The sequence below is a fragment of the Tamandua tetradactyla genome, chromosome 3 (assembly GCF_023851605.1).
Source record: "Tamandua tetradactyla isolate mTamTet1 chromosome 3, mTamTet1.pri, whole genome shotgun sequence".
NCBI lineage: Eukaryota > Metazoa > Chordata > Mammalia > Pilosa > Myrmecophagidae > Tamandua > Tamandua tetradactyla.
In genome coordinates this window covers 3,701,834-3,723,851 of record NC_135329.1, presented here as the reverse complement: position 1 = coordinate 3,723,851, position 22,018 = coordinate 3,701,834, and the positions used below count along the sequence as shown (strand labels likewise).

The 22,018-nt window shown below is 40.1% G+C and overlaps 1 protein-coding gene across 6 annotated transcripts in view; it reads left to right on the top strand.

Annotated features, from left to right (window-relative positions):
• Positions 1-22,018, top strand: part of LDAH (lipid droplet associated hydrolase) — a 185,092-nt gene that overhangs the window by 161,896 nt on the left and 1,178 nt on the right. For 4 of the 6 annotated variants that reach the window (XM_077152180.1, XM_077152181.1, XM_077152182.1 and 1 more), the window contains exon 6: positions 5,010-5,092. In XM_077152180.1, the coding sequence (XP_077008295.1) occupies positions 5,010-5,092 (83 nt within the window). The other 2 variants (XM_077152185.1, XM_077152184.1) reach the window with 2 other exon arrangements.

Here is a 22,018-nt window from a genome sequence, read left to right as displayed (position 1 = left end):
GTCTGCAGTGACTAGGCCCATTGTATATCCAGCCCAGTTAATGAGAAAACACTTAAGATCTTTATCCTGTGAAATTTCAGAATTCAAGAACTAAAGAGAAAGCACAAAGAGCTTCTGGGTTTGGTGGGAAGTAGGAGAGGGTAGAGGTAGAGTTGAGTGAAGTAGTCACATGCAAAGAAATTGGAATTAAAATCATTAACCTTAAGTCCTGGAGGATGGTAAAACAACTTCAAATTCAGAGGGTAAGCAATTTTCAATTAAAAACCTCTACAAAGCTAAATTATTAGTGTGAGAAGAGAAAAAAAAACATTGGATTATCTCCTTTGTACCTTTTTATTAGTTACTGGAAAATGTGCTTCAGGAAAGCAAGAGAATAAACCAAGAAAAAGCAAGTCATGGATAGGATCCAGAAAATAGGGAATTCAGCCCAAAGAAGCGGCAAAGAGGAATCCAAGAATGGTGATTATGCCAGCCTAGAGAGCAGTCATTCCCAAGAATGGAACAGAAGAATGGAAGGCTCTGGGAGGGAGACACACCAGGAAAGGGATGGAACAGATGAATTATTGGATGTATAGGAACATTTTGAAATAAAATACTAGTAGAAGTAGGGCAGATCTGATGGATTTGGGAGTAAAGCAGGGAATTTTCAGTCTCTGTACAAAAAGAAAAGTAAAAACAAAGTAAATAATTCCAGGAAAAACAATGTACAAAAAAGGAAGGGCAATGACCTATTGGAGGAAGAAAGGAAAGAAAATAAAGGCAATGAATCACCTGGAATTCCATCAACCAGAGCTAATCACTGCCACTATTTTATGTCCATCATCTCAGCAGTATCTGTGCCAGACACATCTATTTTTACAAAAATAGGATCATACAGTACAATTTTGTAATTTGCCTTTGTCAGTTACCACTAGCATTATTCATGCTAATAACATGGGTAGATAAACAAGAATGATGGAACCGCATCTTTTAGGATCATATAATGGTTATAGTTAAGAAGTCTGAACTGAGGAAGCAACTTGTTTTTATGTATATGGTCTATAATATGAAAAACAATGCAACTGTAAACTCTATGAGGGTAGGAATTATCTCTTCTGTTTGTTTTGTGCTTATGGACATAATAGATGTTTAATAAATATCTATTGAATCAGTGACTAAAAAAAGAAAGATTTGATATAGGAAGTTACAAAGAAACTGGTTAAACCAATAACTAAGATAAAATATGTGCTGCCATTGTAGCCCTGAAATTCAAGAAGTTAATAAACTATTTCTAAAAAAAATGTAAAGGCACTTATTTTGGTTTCCTAAATGCTGCCAGAATGCAATATACCAGAAATGGAGCAGCTTTTTAAAAGGGAATTTATTAAGTTGCAAGTTTACAGTTCTAAGACCATAAAAATGTCCAAACTAAAGCATCCAGATAAAGATGCCTTGACTCATGAAAGGCTGATCTGGGAAGGCACGTGGCTGGCACCTGCTGGTTCCTGGTTCCGTAGCTTCCAGCTTCTAATGCCAGTGCTTTCTTCTCTAAGTCTCTGTGGCCCTTCACTTAACTCCTCCAGGACACAATTCTGGGTTCTGACTTGCTTGGCATCTAATGGGAAGGCACATGGTGACATCTGCTGGGCTCTGCATCTTCAAACGCCTGTGTCTAGGCATCTGCTCTCTCTGTCGGCACTCCAAGCATATCCAAATATCTGCATCTCTATTGGCTCTGAAGCAATTGTGTTTTCTCCAAAATGTCTCCCTTTAAAGGACTCCAGTAAACTCATCAAGACCTACCTTGAATGGGTGGAGTCACATCTCCATCTAATCAGAAGGTCCCATCCACCACTGGGTATGTCACTTCTCCACAGAAAAAATCCAATCAAAGTTCCCCACACACACACAATATTAAATCAGGATTAAAAGAAACATGGCTGCCCCTACAAGATTGGATCAGGAAATAGGACATGGGTTTTCTGGGGTACATAACAGCTTCAAATCAGCACAGCACTTGACATTGAAAATGGCTAATTAACCACATATACTAATCTTCATTTTATTTTAAGATCCCATGAAAATGATATTAAAGTTATTTGAGATTTATGAGAGAATGAGAGGGCCTTTAGCTGATAAGAGATTTTATTAAGTTTATGGAAGAGAAGTTTAGGGAAATCTGATGAAGATATAGGAACTGTAGTCCACGATTGTGTGGTCTCATGCAATAACCACTAGTCACATAAGACTAGTTAAATTTAAATTCATTAAAATTAAATTAAGTTAAAAATTCACTTCCTCATTCACAGTAGCCATATTTCAAGTGATCAGTAACCACATGTGACCCACAGCCACTTTATTGGACTGCACACATGCAGAACATTTCTATCATGGTAGAAAGTTCAGTTGCACAACTCTGGCTTAGAAGATGGGATATGTAGCTAAGGAAGGGGCCAGTCTTCCCTGAAGAATCCAAGAATTTGAGACTCAAAATTCTAGGTATGAAAAAGGAAAGATGAGAAGGGAGCTGAAGACAAGGATTAATTACAGTCATCTTCACCCCAGCCTGCTCATGTAGTACATGTAGCAGCCAGGCATGATCCAGTCACCAGACCTTCCCTTCCACCACACACAAAAAAAATTGAAGTTCTTCAAAAGCATTGAAGAGTCTTGAGAAAAGACCTTTATCTATTTGTGCATATAGGGACCTCCTGATACAACCTTTGTAATCACTCTCACTATCTATTAGATATTTCTTTGTTTATACCTTCACTACTAAAATATAAGCTCAGGAATAGCAGGCAATTTTTTTTGCTCAATATTCATTGCTCTATCTCCAGTGTCTAGAACAATGTCTGGGCACTGTAGTAGGTGCTCAGTCTTTGAATGAATAAACAAATGAATGAGTTAGTTAATTTATAAACGTGGGAATAAACAAAGATGGCAGCAAAGGGAAAGTCTAAGGTGACAGTTGTGTAGCAGGACTAGAGGAAAGGAGTCCAGATTAGAACAGAAGGTCTAAGGGTTCTAGAAAGGAGGTCTCCAGGAAAAAACGACTCAATATCTGGTTAGTTCGAGATTAAAAAAAAATAATGTGATCTATAAAAACAAATACAAGGGGAAGGGGGAAGAAAGCTATAGTGGTGGAGGGGAGTTAAAAGAATGAAATTGTGGCCCCTACACTACTTAGCTAAGCAGACTTTTAGACTCAACCCGTAGTCTTGAGTGCAGAAGACGCCTTTGTGATTCCAAACCAAAATGAATGTTAAAGGTACAATTAAGCTGGAAAGGGGAAGGAGAGTTAAAGAAAACTTAAAGAATAATACAGCCATATCATTTAAAAATAAGGATTCAAGAAATGCCATCTGTCATTACTAGAACAAGAAAGAAAGGTGTGAATATATCATTTAAGTAATAATAGAGGAATTAAAAATAAGATATAAATATGTTGAAAAGATGTCAGGAGGGAATGTGAGGGGTGCAAAATCCTCACCTATCATAGGAACCAGGCAAGAGGAAATGAAGAAGTTCAGTGGTATGGAGCCATCTAATGGGAGAACAGCTGGAAGAGTTGAGAGGTTTTTTTCTAGGGAGTGTGGTCACAGGTGAGAAACAGTGCAATGAGGAACTACAGTTTTTTACTACAAGCATTTCTGTATCAGATAGTAAATTATATGACTGTGTATTATCTCGATAAGTTTAAACAAGGAAAGTTGAAGTAAAATAATAAAAATAATAACTGGAATTACAATTCCAGGTGGTTTAAACCGTGAGGGTGGAGGCGGGGTGGGAGGAAGGCGCAGGGAGGGTGAAAGTGTGCTAGGGTCCTGTCTTGTTGGGTGGAGAGATTATAGGTACTGATTAATTTCAGACAACAATAGTGAGAATATAAGTTGTATACCTTTTAGGTAAGGCTAACCACTAGATGAATAAAAATCAAATTTATGTTTTGAGACTATTAATGAAAGGAATTTTTTTTTACAAAGAAGGGAGGGAGAACTCATCATTCACACTAAAGGAAGGGGGCAAAGACAGTCAAAAAAAACAAGAAAGCATAGCATATGCAAAATCAGATGACTGGATGTAGACCAGATATATTTATCTCAATATAGGAGAATATGTTAAGTCTCAAATTGTGTTTTTGAAGATGTCCATTTATATGATTGCAAGAGACAGGTTTAAAACAAAAAGGCAAAAGATTGAAAATAAAGGGAAGAATAGATATACCAGGCAGATACTGATAAAAACAACAAAAAAAGCAAAGTAATTATGATGAATACACAACTGTGTGATGATATTGTGAGCCATTGATTATACACCATGTATGGAATGTTTGTATGATGAGACTGTATGTTAAATTTTAGCAATAAAAATATTTTTTAAAAAGGAAAGTAACAATAATTATACCAGTTAAAATGGAATTCAAGGCACATGCTCTATATGAAAATTTTCTTAACAGTAAAAGAAAGACAAGTGAATTCATAAATTCGCATTCTCTCTGGCTCTCCTCCTCTTTCCTGAGTATTTGACATTGTGAAAATGATGGTCATTTTGATTATTTTGCAGTCAATATAATGGGACTATCCCTTTAACATCTTTTAAAATAAACATTATTTTTTTGTTTTCTTTCTTAAAAATTGCCATTTGTTTAATGCTCATAACTGCATACCTTTTCTCTGATATACATGATTTATCTGTAACCATGTATGCTTCTGACCCTTAAATCCTAACAGCATGTAGATGGGCCCAGTTACACACACGTCATCTCCTGTAGTTCTGACATTGTGTTGCCAAACTGCACAACTTTCCTGTTGAGAAAGCCCAGTGAGGGGGAGGGAGGTTGTTTAGTGCGTGCTCTTGTTCCCAGGACCTGCGCACACTGCCGGACGCGCACACCTCGCTTTGCCTCACTGGTGCCTCCCGTCAGATGGCACTTGCCGAAAGGAAAGGGAGGATCACGAATTTACTAAAGTTAATTGGACATTTGTGTTTGTTCTCTACATTATCTGACCTTTTATTTTTTAACGTAGCTAATGCTGCCTACCTTGGGAGCCAGGAAATGATGGAGATAGTGGAGCGAGACAATGAAATCATCAAGGAACATTTATCTAAGGTAATCATTTTAGTGCTGCAAAGAAGGAGAGGGCAAGGAAATGGGCACAAACATTTACTGAGGATGAAAGGCTGGAATAGTTACCCTCAGCAAGACTTCAAGGGCTTAGACAGGCCCTCTTCTAGTTAAAATTAAAGTAATCGTTGAAAGTTACATAGACTAAAGCTGAGTGCAAAGTTACTAAAATATATTTTAAATGAAAATAAGTTACTGGATTTATTTTCAGAATCAGTGCTTTTCTGTTTTGTCAGTGCCTCTAGGACCTTGTATTGAGAAAACTCTCCATAATTTTTAAAGAATAAATGAATTATATTAAAGCATAAATAAGACACTGAGAAAGAACTAACATTACTTTATACCTGATATTAGCCTGTCTTAATTTCCAGTGCAGTAAAGTAAGAATGTCCAGCTCTGGCACCAAGACCAGTTTTCTTATACAACAAAGTACAGGAAGGTGAAGTTTGAAATATGCAGCATTTCTAAGTTTCTGCTGCAAATGCTGAAATCATACACAAACACATTTGGAAACACCAACCTCTGAAACTATAAAAGTACAAGGTTCAGAATATGTCTACGCACCCTCACATTTGAGCAGTTCTGATACTCATGGGGCATCATTTGTCTGTCCTTCCTGAACAGGGTCAAGTTGTCTATCTGATACAATAGCCAGTAGTCATGTGATTGTGGCTAGTCTGAATTGATATGTTCTGTAAGTGTAAAATGCACACTGAATTTCAAAATCTTAATACCAAAAATATGTAAAATATATTATTAATATTGTATACTGATTACATGTTGAAATGATATTTTAGATATATTCAGTTAAATAAAATATAGTATTTAAAGATTTCACCCACTCTTTAAACTTTTCTTATATAGTCACTAGAAATTTTTAAATTGCTGTGTGGCTTGCATCGTATTTCTGCTAGACAGCACTGTGTCCAGAGCTGTGAAGTCAGTGCTGAGCTACGCTGTCTGCTAGGTTCAGGCGAATAGTCTCTGCTGAGTGAACAACTCTTGTGGGGCCCAGGTATCTACAATCTGCAAATAAAATCTTAACACTACTGGGTTTAGAATCCCTTCATAACCTTCCAGGCATTTGACTTCAACTTGCCTACATTACTAATTCATATTTCTGTAGTCTCCCAATGCAATTATCTTAAAGCAAGAAATGTGTAAGTTCTTATAAAAATATTTTCAGAATATTAAGCATAGTCGCTTTACCCAGAGAGGAGTTTTGAAAATGCCAATCTGTACATGGACATGGTATTTCTAAAGCAGCAGTTGTCCTGAGATGGAAGGTTTGAGGACAGAAGGAAGTCCTCACTAGCTGAGCATGGAAAGTTGTTCAGGGCTTTCAACTGCTTTAATAATTGAGGGACGTGAAAATATGAGAAAAACAGTATTTTACTTTAAGTTATAAGCAAATCTGTTTCCAAAAAAAGTTCTAGGTTCTCATGGTTGTAAGTTCATAAGGTTGGCTCAGCTCCCAGGTAGTAGTAAGACCGGTAGGCAGGCCCTCACTTCCCAAATTCACACTTGCTGCATGACTAGACCATCGTGTGCCAGAGCTGGTCTGAGCACCTGTGGGAACCAGCTGCTCTAAGATGCTCATCATTTCTGGGCTCTTTTTGTATGCTGTGCTCAGAAAGAGGTCAAAAAAGATACTAACTTAGTCCTGTCTGGAGTTAAATCTACATGTAAGTGTGCTCATTCCCAGTCAGAGGCCTGTCCATGGCACCTGTCAGGGCTGTGAGATGTACTGAAGCTTGTACGGGAGAAAAAGGAGGGTATAGTGGTAGATGGCAGGCACTTCGAGATGAATACATTCACTAGAATAAGCTTTCCAACTGCAGAGAATAATTCTGCTTTGTTCTTAAGATAGCACTAAATTCCAAATGGACTTTGAAATTTGGGAAAGCAAAACACTGTTTAGTTTAATGATGTAAAGCTACCTGCCAAAATAGGTCAGCACAGTTAATTATCACTTCTACCAGCTGAATTTGAGCTCTCCTTTAGAATAACACAATTCCAATTCCTAAATGAAACGAGGCACAGAAAGACAGGAAGTTTACTGCAACTTTTTTTTCTGAAATAAAAAAGAGGAAGCGTGCTGTAATTTAATATTGGTAAAAGTTGAACCGACATAATATGTCCAAGTCTGCTTGAGCAAATAAGGAAGCCTTGAAAGGGCAAATAGTTCTAGGAAGAGAGTGGACGTTGCCTCCTGCCTTCTAAACACCCATGATAATTAGTCAGACTTGAAAACTAATTCCTGAGACTAGAAATGTCCCTATTTTAGATATTCTAGTCAAGGATACACTGCCCATTTCAGCCCAAACATAAACATTCAGAAACTTCAGGATTATCCAGAATAGTTTTTGAGCCCCAAATCTTGCTGCAAAAATCATTCAATGTATCTGACTTATTCAAATTCTAACAAATTCTGGAAAATATCTCTTTGTATCACCCAGTCATGAAGCTATAGGAAAGTTAATCTAAAAATGCCTCTCTCGCTTCATGCAGATAACCTTCCCATTCGTTCTCCTCCACTGGAAAACTGTCCTACCGTGATCAGCAGGCATGTGTTCCAGATTCACACCTACCACTCGATCTCCTTTGTCTACATTAAGAGAACTTTTAATCTTCTCGAGAAAAATGGGCCTTTTGTGGAAAGTCTCTTGGGCTGATTGTCTTCCCTCCAAAGTCTTTAGACTTTATCCATAGTATCCAGCAATTGGGTATATTTGTAGGGCCTCAGTTTCCCTTGCCGGGAACAAATAGAGCAGGCTAATAGTTGTCTCCAAAAGTTGTTACCATAATTTATGGCATCACAGAATTTATTAGTTCTTCATTGGACTAAATCCTCTTATCCTTTAAGGGCAATGTGGTCTCCAAGAGGCCATCCCCTGCCCCTGGTTTGGGCTAAGAGTGCTTCCCCTGGGATTCCCTTGTTCCTTTATCACACAGTGTATAAATAAATGCTCAGCCTTCCTCTCTCTCCACCTTGCTGTAAGGAAACGTGTTTTTCTGTCTTAAAATCCCCTAGGGCCTAGCACTATGTGTGATACACAGTAAATAATCAATAAACGCATAGTAGAGAGACAGCTGGATGAGCAAACCATTAGAGTACAGATTCTACACCTTTTTTGTACCATGTAACTCTTTGGCTCTTAAAATATATATGGGCTCCTTCTCAGAATAATGTTTTTAAGTGCATAAAATAATACATGGGATTATAAAAAGACCCTGATTGTATTGAAATAGTTTTCAAAATATTTTTAAAGAAATTTATGATATAGTAATATGTGCATCTTTATAAATACACAAAAGTAGTCATAATAACTATTGTGAATTTGTAGTGATAAGCATGATTTTTTAGTTACCTGTAACAAATTCACAATGATTTGAAAATATCCCTGATTTTTCTGGGTGGTAAAATAAAGGCATTACTGATTCTAGTATGTTTTTTTTTTTACCAGTATTCACAATTGAAGGAATTATTAAATTATAATTAGAGGCCAGTGAAGATAAATATTTAATTCTTTCCCATCCAAATTTACGTATTTCTTCCCATCCCAAAGCCCTGCCCAGCCTCTAACCATGGACCTGTAGCTTCCAGGAAAAGAAACCTGCCTTAGAGAAACTAGAAAAGATTGGGTAGCATGGTATTGTGGCTTGGGCACTGGCCTGAGAACAAGTAGCCATGGTATGTTACACTAAAGACTCTAGGCTATTTTTGAATTATTATGGAGCCAGTGAAGAATTTAAACAAGGGGAAAATAATCAGAAGTAATATTCATAATGGTTGATAACCATATGCCATGGCCACGGGACCAATCAGGACATAAGCCAGCTGTGAACAACCCATTCAGAGGCAGCAGTTCATCTCCATCAGCCCTACACATGGACAAGTGACAAGGGAGGGGGATCATTTGTGGGGGAAATGTGTAGAGGAATATTACAAAAGAATGCAATTTGAGGTAGAAGACTTTTTTTTTTAATTCTTTTATTGTATGATATATATACAAAGCAAAGAAAGAAAAAAGCAATAGTTTTCAAAGCACTCTTCAACATGTAGTTACAAGACAGATCCCAGAGTATGTCATGGGCCACCGTACCATCATCTCAGATTTTTCCTACTAACTGCACCAGAATATTGGAGGCTAGAAGGAGTAACTATTTTTTTATCATCACAATTGACTTTTTTTTCTTTTTTTGTGAAAAATAACACATGTACAAAACAATAAATTTCAAAGCACAGCACAAGAATTCATTGTAGAACAGACTTCAGAGTTTGGTATGGGTTACAATTCCACAATTTTAGGTTTTTACTTCTAGCTGCTCTAAGAAACTGGAGACTAAAAGAAAATCAATTTAATGATTCAGCAATCATACTTGTTTGTTAAACCGTACCTTCTCTGATTAACTCCACCATCACCTCTGATCTTTCTCCCATTCTTTAGGGGTATTTGAGCTATGCCCATTCTAATTTTTTCATGTTGGAAAGGGTTGTTAATAATATGGGTGTTCTAGTTTGCTAGCTGCCTGAATGCAATATACCAGAAATGAAATGGCTTTTAAAAAGGGGGATTTAATAAGTTGCTAGTTTACAGTTCTAAGGCCGAGAAAATGTCCCAATTAAAACAAGTCTATAGAAATGTCCAATCCAAGGCACCTAGGGAAAGATACCTCGGTTCAAGAAGGCCAACGATATTCAACATTTCTCTCAACTGGAAGGGCATATGGTGAACATGGCTGCATCTGCTGGCCTTCTTGTGGCTCTACAAAAGGTGCTCTCTCCAAAATGTTTCCTCTTTTAAAGGATTGATGGGTGGAGTCACAACTCCATGGAAGCTATCTGATCAAAAATTACCACCCACAATTGGATGGGTCATATCTCCATGGGAATAATCAAAATGCTCCCACCCAGCAATATTGAATGAGGATTAACGGACATGGCTTTTCTGGGGTCCACCACAGATTCAGACTGGCACATTCCACCCTTTGGACCCCAAAAAGAAATGTTCTTTCCAAATGCAAAATACATTCATTTCATAACAGTATCAGAAAACTTAAAACCATTTCAGTAACATTACAAATTCAATGCAAGGTTAAAACTAGTGTAAAATCTCAAAGTTAGTTACAGCCTGGTCTATTCTAAGGTAAAATTACCTTCTAGTTCTGGACATGTAAAACTCAAACAAGTTATTTACTACCAACATACAAAGGAGGAACAGTCATAGAATACAATGGGGTAGGGAGATGAAACTATCTGATATTCTAGAGAGGCTGGGCCCTCTAGGTTTTAGGACTTAACTAGTCTAGGACCCATCTGGAGGTTATAGCTTTCTGGAAAGTTATCCTAGTGCATGGAACCTTTGCAGAATCTTATATGTTGCCCTCGGTGTTCTTTAGGATTGGCTGGAATGGTTTTGGTTGGGGTTTGGCAAGTTATTATGTCTACCTGAAGCTTGCATAAGAATGACCTCCAGAGTAGCCTCTCGACTCTATTTGAACTCTCTCAGCCACTGATACCTTAGTTCTTACACTTCTTTTCCCCCTTTTGGTTAAGATGGCATTGTTGATCCCATGGTGCCAGGGCCAGACTCATCTCTGGGAGTCATCTCTCCCACTTCCAGGGAGACTTTCACTCCTGGATGCCATGTCCCATGTAGGGGGAAGGGTAATGATTTCACTTGCAGAGTTGGGCTTGGAGAGAGAGAGGCCACATCTGAGCAACAAAAGAGGTCCTGAAGCAGGAGACTTTTTAGAAGACTTTTATAAGAACCAAGGCAATGAGATTGGAGATGAAGAGACAGAATTAGAAGATACTTAGAAAGTAAAGACAAAGGCAGTTAGTACTAAGAGGTTTCAAGGGAATAAAAGATAGGGGAGTGTAAGATTATGTCTCTAAATCTGGATTTGGTAGTAACGTAGAGAATGTGGGAGGAAGAGCAGCACAAGTTTGGGGAGATGTTCATCTTGGTACTTGCATTTGAGACACCTTTGGGACATCCAGGTGGATACACCTGCCTGGCAGGTAGCTGGATATGAAGTTTAGAAGAGTAGTCTGGGATTTGAGAGTGATGAAGATATAGTTGAAGCTATAAACATGGGTAGTATTAACATAAGAGACCATGCAGAATAAGAAGAGAAGCCATCTAAAAATTGTTCCTTGGGGAATGCCACTTAAGAACCAAAAAGGGAAAAAGGATAAGACAGGAGCAGAGTGGAGAGGGACAGGAATGAGACCTGGATTGAATAAACCAAAAGAATTAATTAACTTTACATTTTCACTGCCCAAAACCCGTATTCATTTGGGAGCCTCTAGAGTATGCTTTGCTTTATGAGGCACCTGGCATGTCTAAGGCAAATAGGAGGTCAGCAGTCCCTTGGACTGTCATTGTTCTAAGCTATAAGGGGATGTATGTCTTATTCATAGAAAACTGAATTCGTGTTTGGTTTATAAACTTGAAGTTTTCATTTAAAACTCACTTAGGAGGGAAATTCTAAACTGCCGTGACCATCTTTGGCCCAGGTTTATGGAAACAGCTGGTTTGTGCTACTGCCAGACTGAATCTGAATACCACCATTAGTCAGTGGGATTCTGAAATTGTTCCCAGAGAGAATACACGGGGTGCAGCTTTCTGATGAAGGTGGGCAGCAGTTGGGGGGGGGGGGGGGTGCTGCCCCCTTGACCTCAGAAGGGCCAGTGTGCTTTGGGAAAGGGCCAAAGTGCTCTCAGGAACAAGAACCCCTCCACTTTAGCTAACTCCACATCCTTCTTAGCCCACTTTAGCCTAGAAGTACACGTTGCCTTTGGGAACAAATCTTGTGCAGTTGTTTGCAGATTTGGCCATGCAAATCCTTCTGACATGCACATGTCCTGCTTGGTGGAGCGTAGAAACTGAGGAACTGCTCTCTGGACCAGCTAACCAGGACTGCCTTTCCGCCAAGCCTCGGTCTGAAACTGATTGTGTTAGTTCTGGCTGTTCAATTTGAAGCCTGTTCAAAATGTTATAATCATTCTGGAAATATAGGTTTGCTTTATCACTATCATTTTTTGACCGTGAGAGCTTCATTTTAAGCAATTGTGTTAAAATACCGTTGCGTCCCCTAGCGAAGCATGATTGAGGTAAGTTTGGTGTACTGGAGAGTAGTCTTCAGTCACAGGCCTAGGTTCAGATCCCAGCTCTCATTTACATGGTCTTGGTTAAATTATTTGATCTCACTGTGCCTAGAATATAATAAGCATACAATAAACATTACTTCTAACTATTATAAACTTAACTGTATCTTAGATATACCTCCAACTACTTTTAAAAGACTATTTGCCTACACATACACTGACTCAAGAAGAAATAGATGATTTCAACAGACCAATACTAAAAAATTGAATCAGGAGTCAGAAAGCTCCCAAAGGAAGGTTTAAACCCATTGAGGGGTGAGATCTTTGTCCTCTGCACGCGAACCTGTGCCTGGACCGCTTGAGCATTGGAATGCAGTAGATAGGAATGTTGGGCCAATTTCTGGGCACAGGCCTTAAGAAATGGGCAGCTTCCATGTCCTGTCTCTTGCTCTTAACCCACCTCCATTCTAGCAGCAAGCCAGAACAGCTGTGGAGAGGCCCCCATGGAGAGGAGCCACTGTGGCTCTTGACCCTCCTCCCTGGCCAACAGCCAGCGCCACCTCACTAGCGTGTGAACATGCTGTGGGCCAAGATGCCAGGCCACCTCCCATCCAGCCCTGCCCAAGGCGCTTGTTTGTATGCAGAATGAATGATTATTGTCAGCTTTAAAAAACAACAACAGAGAACCTCCTAACAAAGAAAAGTTCAAGACTAGATGGCTTCACAGATGAATTTTATCAAACATCCGAAGAGAAATTAACAGCAGCAGTCCTTTTCAAACTCTCCCAAAAAACTGAAGAGGAAGGAACACTTTGTGACTCATCCTTTGCAGTTAGCATCACCCTAATACCAAAGCCAGATAAAGCTGTCACAGGAAAAGAAGTTTACAGACCAGTGTCCCTTGTGAAGGTAGATACAAAATCGTCAACAAAACCCTAGCAAACTAAATCCAGCAACACAGTAAAGAAATTAAAATTACAAGTCTTCTTTACAGAAATGAAAAATCCAATCACAAAGTCATATGGAAGTGAAAGGGACCCTAAACAGGTAAAACCATCTTGAAAAAGAATGAGGACCCACACTTCCCAATAAAAACCATGGTACTGGCACAAGCACAGACATACAGAGGCTCGATGAAATCTAACTGAGAGTTCAGAAATAGACTCTCACATCTAAGGCCAATAGATATTTTACAAGTGTGCCAAATCCACTTAATGGGGAGAGAATAGTCTCTTCAACTAAAGGTGCTTGAAATTAACTTAAAATGGATCAAAGACTTAAGTATAAGAACCAGAAGTATAAAACTCCTAGATGAAAATGTAGGGAAGTATCTTCAGGACCTTGTGTTAAGCAACGGTTTCTTAGACTTTATATCAAAAGGATGAGCAACAAAGAAAAAATAAATGGAACTTCATCAAAATTAATAACTGTTATGTTCCAAAGGACAATATCAAGAAAGAGAAAAGACAACCAGCAGAATGGGTGAAAATATTTGGATATCATACATCTAAAAATGATTCAATATCCAGAATATATAAAGAACTCCCACAACTCAAAACAAAGAGACAAACAACCCAGTTAAAACATGGGCAAAGGATTTGAATGGCCCTTTCTCCAAAGAACAAGCACAGATTCCTAGTAGGCACAATATTATTAGCCATTAAGCAAATGCAACTCAAAAGCACAGTAAGATACTACTTCATACCCCCAGAATGGCTATTATTTAAAATACAGATAATAACAAGTGCTGGCAAGGATGTGGAAAAATAGGAAGATAGTACACTGTAGGTGGGAATGTAAAGTAGTATAGTTGTGGTGCAAAGAGTTTGGGGATTCTCTTAAAAAGTTAAACACAGAATTACAAGACCTGGCAGTCCCACTTCTAGTAGTATAATGAAAGCAGGGACTTGAACAGGTATTTGCACAGCGATTCTCATAGCTGCATTATTCAAAATAGCTAAAAGGTGAAAGCAAACCATATGTCCATCAACAGAAGAATGTATAAACAAATTGTGGTATATACATGCAATGGAATGTCATTCCACCCTGAAAATAAATGAAGTGCTCATACATGCAAGACATGGATGAACCTTGAAGACATGTTGAGTGAAATTTCAGACACAAAAGGACAGATACCCTATGACTCCACTTATATTTCTCCTACATTATCTGTGTGTGTGACTCCCCTTTACAGAAAGTAGAATACAGTTTACCAGGGGGGAAGGGGTAGAATGGAGAGTTAATGCACAATTGGTAGAGAGTTTGGAGAAGTTTTGGCAATGGATGGTGGTGAGGGTGGCACAACATTGTAAATGTGATTGAGCCCACTCAAATGTATGCTTGGGAATAGATGAAATGGGAAACTTTATGTTGTATATATATTTTTGACTCTGTGTTGGTTTTCTGTTATTTTTGCAACTGCCCTGTAAGCTTGAAATTATTTCAAAATAAAAAGGTTAAAAAAACCTCAAATAAAAACAACTGTTTTCCTTACCACCCACACCCCTTCCCAGGTGTTTTCATTATGTAATGAAAAAACTTCATGGTTATTAAGGTCCGTGGCCAGGGGGCCCTGGAGTGCCTGCACCCGCCCTGGGTGGCAGCGGGAACTCGCGAAGGTGCTGAGGACGCTGCTCAGAGCCCGGGCGAAGGGGGCAGAGTAGTGCGGCCCTCCCCACGGACGCGGGCACTGCACAGTGCAGGCAATGCGGCTTTCCCTAAGTAGGTGGGAAATACCAGTCCAGCCCACCTGCCGTGGCCTGAGGCATTCAGGCAGGTATTGGCAGAAATGGAAAAGATGAACTCGCTTCCCAGTCTAGTACAGTAGAGGCCCTGCATCTGCTTCTCCCCGCCCAGCCCTAGGGAAAAAAGAGCCCAAAACCGGGTGGAGGGCAGGCCGTGCTGACGCGACTGTCCTGGCATCCAAGGACAAGTGCTTCACTTGTTTGTTTGTTTTTTTTAAATGTGCTTTTAATTTTGAGGAAAAGTGATGATACTGTAAATGCCGAATGCTTAAATAGCTTCTTCCTTGATTTACTAAGTTTAAAACAGCCTTGTAAAACTATGAAATTGCTATTGATTTTTCCAAAATAGTTTTCTTATTTTTTAGCTCTTCAGGAAAATTAGTTCATTAAATTAGTATATATAAGATACCAAGGAACTCTGTTATTATTCGTATCTCTATTATATGAAATAATAAATATTTCATAACGTGAAGATGTCTTTTCTTCTGCCTGCTGTCTCCTAACCTAAGAACATAATTTTCTAAATTTCCTTAAAAGTAGATATATATAGTGTTACATGTAAAACCTGACATTTCCTGCTTTACCTGACTAGTTATCGGCTTTAGCTGAGTTCCTAAAGAGCTTATTGTAATTTTGGCGTTAAATATCAGCAGAATTGAGCCATCACTAAATATATGTAATATGTGTAATACGTAGTTCAGTAGATCCATAATCAAAGCTCCTTTCCCTTTTATTGACATCTCATTTTCATGCTTCATTTATTATTTTTATTTTAGCAAATAAACACTCCCCTTCCCCGACCCCTTTTCCCCACCAGCCTCCCAAAGTAACCTCTAATGTTCTATCTGTGCAAATTTGCTTTCTAGTCATTTCCTGCAAATGATGTCATACGATTTTTGTCCTTATGCGTCTTGCTTATTTCACTAGGCATGTTTTCAGGGTTCTCCCATGTTGCACCTTGTCTCAGAACGTCATTCTTTCTTATGGCCAAGTAGTATTCCATTGTGTATATGTATCATGTTTTATTTAGTCATTTATCTTTGAGGGTCATTTGGGTTGTTTCCCTTTGTAGACATCAGTGTACAAGCATCTGTTTGCAACCCTGTGCTCCCTCTTGCTGCACCCTTTTGTGGCACATCTGACCCAGCCACTGGCGACAGGTCCAGGCAGTAATCTGGGTGTACGTCCTGCGGTCCTCTGCTCGCCCAGACGCCCGCAGAGGGGAGGCTGGCCTCCAGAGGCATGGAGCACCGCCTCCATGCTCGGCCTTTTTTATTTTTTTTCATCTTTAGGGATTTTAATTCTTGTTTTCTCAAGAATGGCAATTGAGTCAGATACAGATAAACAGGGAAGAAAGGAAATAAGGTAAATTGGAAATTCAGTTTTCTAAACTGTCCTCTTTTTTTAATTAATTAATTCTAAAAAAGCATTGCTCAAAAAGACTGCAGTGAAATTTTAACTTTATGCTTCTTGTGTTTCCAGGAGGGGTAAAGTTTTTAACTGAAAGGAGATGCTTATATTGCAGAAGAGGTTTCCTTTTACATTCTTTTAACATTTCAAGGTCAGGACATCTTCTGGATTCTCCCCAGAGATGGAGATGCATTGCAGGACCTAGCAGTTTGTTCCCTGGGCCCAGGAAAGCTGGAGGGGTCTAGAAACAGGGAAATAAAGGCAGGACTAGGAGGGAGGTAAGGGACCTGGCTGTGTGGCCTGGCTGATTTGATCTCCACCGGTGAACAAATCCTTTTGCTTTTTTGATAAAGAAAAAATGGGCCAGATGGGAGTTCTTTTAGAAAAGGAAAGAAAAAGTAGATAAAGCAGAAATGACAGAATTTTCCACGACCTGTCAAAATTGGACACAGAAAATATCTACTCCTGAGAGCTGTGTCTTTGCAGGTTTTCTTGAGTGCTGGCTGGCTCGTTCCCCTTCACCATGCCTGACGGCTTCAGGACTAAAGATACCAGCCCCAGGGAGCAGCAGCTACCGGGGAAGGCTCACACGCAGGGAAGCCATGGGTATTGTCTTCACGGGCCCCGTGCGCCCTACCAGGACAAGAAGTGGCAGTCCCCAATAGCTGCTGCTTGCCTTTGTTTTGAAAGAGACTCGACCAGGGACACCCAAATGGAACTGCAGCCTAGGTTCTTGGTCACATTTCTGAGTCACACTCTAGTGCATGAGCTGTGTTTTAGTGGTGGCATGGAACTGGGCGTGTGCTTCACGTTTATCTGGTTGATGGCGCACCTTCCATCCAGTCCATCTTTCTCCAAGATCACTGGAGGGGCATAAGACATATTTACATGTTTTAAAATGAATAATATATATATAATAAAATATCTTTGCTGTAGGTTTAAAATTTGTTAATATGTGTGTGAGTCTAACTTATGCCGGAATATGTGAGTCTGACTTATGTCAAAAGCACCTTAGCAGAAAATATATTTTCTCAAGGCTTACAAAAGGTCACGTGACTTCTTTTCCCTGTGACCTAGGCACAACCTCCACCGAGGGGGAAGCATCTAGACAGATTTCCAGCCTACAGGCAATGGCCAGGTGGCCCCACTGCCCCCCTTCCCCTCAGTATAACAGCAGCTGCTCTTGAGGAGTGCTGACTTTGGGTCCAGCACCTTCGCTGCTTGGTTTCCAGCCCTCACCACAAGCCCACAGGTAGATGAGGAAACAGGCTCAGAGAGGTGAAGTCACTCACCCCAGACCACAAAACTAATGGGTGGAAGAACCACGGTTCCAGCCCAGGGGAGGTGGCTTAGGGCTCAGTTCTATACGTACAGCCTGGCCCAGCCACCTGCATCCTGCAGGAGCAGCTTGGGGGCACCCCTTGGCTCATTGTAGCAGGAAGCCTTGGTGAGATGCCCACTCCCTGAGCATGAGCTCCGAGAGGTGCTGTGGCCCATTGCGCTCAGGTCTGCACCACCTCACCAAGCAAAAATCCAGGGGGTACCTGAGGGAGTAGAGTCTAGTTAAACACCCAGAAGGTCTCAGTCGCACCAAATTTGGCTATGTAGAGAATTAATTCTAAGGAGCTTCTAAAATTCTGTTGAACTATAAAGTGAACAAAAGAACAATTTAAATGTATTTCTTAAACTGAAAATCTGTGATTTTATTAGACCTGCCACTCCCGTAGTGCCTTTACTTTTTCTGGATTGTTGACTAACAAAAGGTAGTCCAGATGGAGATTTTTGCTTGCAGCTTTTTTAATATTTTAAGATGCCAATATCATTGAAAGGGATTTTTGTTATTAGCTCAATCAAATACATAAACTTGGGTTAGAAGATAGAGTCTAACATTTCTTTGTTCTTATGGTAAGTCTTCTATAGTAATGCATGAAAGCCAACGACTCAGAATGTGTACCGAAGCAAAGCGTTGTCAGCTCCCTGGGGGCAGAGTTCGGGTTCAGCCACAGCGCTTTGCTGGCAGCTCTCTGCGCCCGCCGCGTTTTGAGGGCCAGTGTGCACAGGCCTGTACCCCTCGCTCGTGTGCCGGCGTCTCCAGGCCCACTCGTGTCCTCATTTCTGAATCTCTACCACTTTGCCCGGTACCAACAGTGGGACAGTTTCAGACATTTTTGGAGGAACTGCTTTGAATTTTTCAGCCCCATTAGTTTACTCTCCAAAAGTGTCTGTTTACAGACAAAAAGAAAGAAAAGAAAAGAAGTGAAATGAACACATAAGAGACAAGTGTGACTACAAGCAGCAGCTAGTTCGGGAACATTTCAGCAAGGATGTGTCTCCTTAGGGACGCACTGAAGAGTGAAAGGAGAGTGGGTTTGGCCATCCCCCTCCCTGCAGAAGATACATGAGGGAAGCAGAGGCACCATCCTGGGAAACCAAAATTGAGAAGAACTGAGAAAATTAAATTTTGTGGATTGCATGACATGACACAGAAAGAGTTCTGTCCCAGTTGTATTTTCATCGGCTCTCAAGAATATCAAAACAGGTGCCAAGTAGAAACAAGAAATAAATTACAGGAAATCATTTCTTGTCTTATAAATCTTTGAATTTAAACATGCTGCTGATATTCTGAGATATTCCTAGGTAACAGTTCTGTTTTTGCAGCAGTTATCAGAACTACGGAGGCTTTAAGAAGGCTTTAAAGATGGTTTTTCTCCTGTAGCTGGTTATCCACATCATCTTTCACATCCAGTTTAAGGCCTCGCAGTCTTCAAGTTTTGTATCTCATAACGTGGGTCAGTTAACCAGTAATGTACATAGTAGTAAAAGGTATTGGCTAAGAATGGCACCTCTGGATTTGTGTCCCAGCTTTACAATTCACTGATTGCTTGAATGTCAACATGTTACTTAATCTCTCTAAGCCTGTTTCTTTTTCCATAAAATCAGGATAAAATACCTTCCTGAGAGGAAGGCCGTAAGGACCACATGAGATGATAGGTGGAAAGTGCTTAGCACAGAGCCTGGCTTATTCCTGGCTTTTGTCAGTTCGGTGTTACACGTGGCAATCTGTCTTTACACACCCACATGTCATAGTTTAGACTTAACCACTGTTTTGGTGCCTCCATGTTTGAAGTTATTTTTCTGTCTTTTAACTTCATCTGTCCTCTCCCCACCCCACACACACCTCCACACCTTGTACTTTTTCAGTTTCCTTTTAGGGTTACAGGTGCAGTTCTCTGATCAGATCTGTTGCCTGTAACTTATAATCTATAGGGAGCAGGATGTATCTTGAGCTAGTGTGTGTAGAGTCATCAGAAGGACCCCATGTTTTACTTGTAAGCAAAGATTTTAGAGTGCCCTTTAGTGAACACAGTTATACAGAGAAGATTAACAAATGAATATGAATACTGAATCATTAAATTGATATCTCAGTCTCCAGTATCTTAGAGCAATTAGAAGTAAAAACCTAAAATTGAGGGCCACGGTGGCTCAGCAGGCAAGAATGCTTGCCTGCCATGCCAGAGGACCTGGGTTCGATTCCCGGTGACTGCCCATGTAAAAATAAGTTAAAAAAAAATTTTTTTTAAACCTAAAATTGTGGAATTGTAACCCATGTCAACCTCTGAAATATATTCTACACCTAATTGAGGTGCTATGCTTTGAAATGTATTGCTTTTTTGTATATCTGTTATTTTTCACAAGAAAAGGAAGTTGACAGTGATGATAAAAAAATATTTAAGCCCTCTGGCCTCCTATATTCTGGAGCAGCTAGAAGGGAAAATGTGAGAGGAGCATATGGTAGCCCATGACAAACTCTGGGATCTGTCCTGTAACCACTTGTTGAAGAGTGCTTTGAAAACTATTGTTTTTTTATTTCTTCGTTTTGTATATATGTTATACTATACAATAAAAAAGTTAAAAAAAAAAAAAACAAAAAACAAGCAACCCTCCTGTCCCACGTTCAGGTAATGACTTAATGGTTGATGCAGTAAAATTACCCAGTGGAGTTTCTTCCTAGGCCCCTTTTCTCCTGCCGCTTCTTCTCCTGCATGTTCTCCATTGCTAACAAGAGTAACTTTCCTAACACACAGACCTGATCATGTCACTTTCTTGTTTACTGTCTTTAGTTAGTTCCTGTGGACTTGAGAAAATACATTTTCCTTAGCGTGGTATAGAAGAAGGCTGTCCAAAACCCAATCTCTTTCTCTGCCTCTCTGGGCTTATTTCCTGCCATCAGCCATTGTTAATTACTTGCAATTCCCCAAGCATGGCATGCTCTTTCAAAACTGTGTTTACTCCAATACCCAATGCAAGAACACAATAAATTTCTCTATTAATTTGGATATTTTTTGGTTCCCCTCATCAATGTTTACCTTTTAGCTTTCAACATGCAAATCTGTCATATATTTTATTAGATTTGTACACATCTATTTTCTATTCTTTGTGCTATACTAAGTAGTATTTTTTCCAAACAAATACAACTGACTTTTTGCATTGTGAAAAAAAAACAAAACTGTGTTTACTTTCCTTGGTATTCTCCTCAGAGTGTGTCTCCCTCCGCCCAACTTGAAGACTCAGCCTCAGGCCCCACCTCCTGGGAGGCTCTTTCCCAACCACTGCGTCCCACCAGCTGCCCCCTCCTAGGGGCTCACTGCACCTCTGCCATGCTAAGTTGTCATCGTTTCCTGTCTTTCCTCACCAGAAACGGTGTTTTATTGTCTCTGTCTTCCAGAGTCTTAATACAGACTAGATACTAAGTTTGCTGAACAGCTGAAGCAGCGTGTGACAACGTGAGTGAGTGAGTGAGTTCGGTGTAGTTAGAGAAACTGCAGGTGACAGTAACTAGCCATTTAAGTTATCACGGAAAGGGCTAGAATCCTTTCAGTGAGAACAAATGAGATGGCGTCCTTAAAATTTAGTTATTTTTTATAGAAATTATCTGTACTCTTCTGAAAATAAGATTTCACTTTTTCCTGCCTTTTTCTTTTTGGAACTCTAGAGGAGCTAGAGTACAGCAGTTTCTCAGTGAAGAACCGCAGCCCTATAAGGATAAGAGTAGCTAGACGTGTGTGTGTGCGTGCATGCACGTATGACAAGCCGGTGTAGATATAAATCCAGTGAGGGGCTCTGTCTCCATGTGTCCGCTTGCTGTTTCCTGAAGTAGGATTCCAGCTCCTCCCCCTGCACCAGCTTACCCTCCTGCATGGATCCTTTTCTCGGAAATGCCATAGCTGTTCTTAGGACACCCATGACATTTCATCTGCTGCCTTGAAAACTCTTTGAAGCCCAAGTCTCTCTGATTCACCTGTGCATGCAGTCAGCGTCCCGTATGCATGGCTGTCTGGACGCTACTAAAGGTCAGTCGGTGACTCTGTCTCAGTAACTCTTGACCACCTCCTCACCCGCCTTCTCTCCGGTGCCCATTTCCCCTCAGCGTACGCAGCTCTGCCGGTGAGTCCTTTCAGTGAGTTATCAGTGATGAGCCACACAAGGGTCTCCACATGGGCTTCCTTTCATCGGCCGCTCGTAGTACCCTCCTTTAAGCCACAAAGGGAGGAGGCCGTGGGCAAAGCATGGCGGACGGCAGCACCCCAGCTGTCTGCACTGGGAGGAAACGTGTTTCCTAGTAAAACTTTCCGTCTTGTT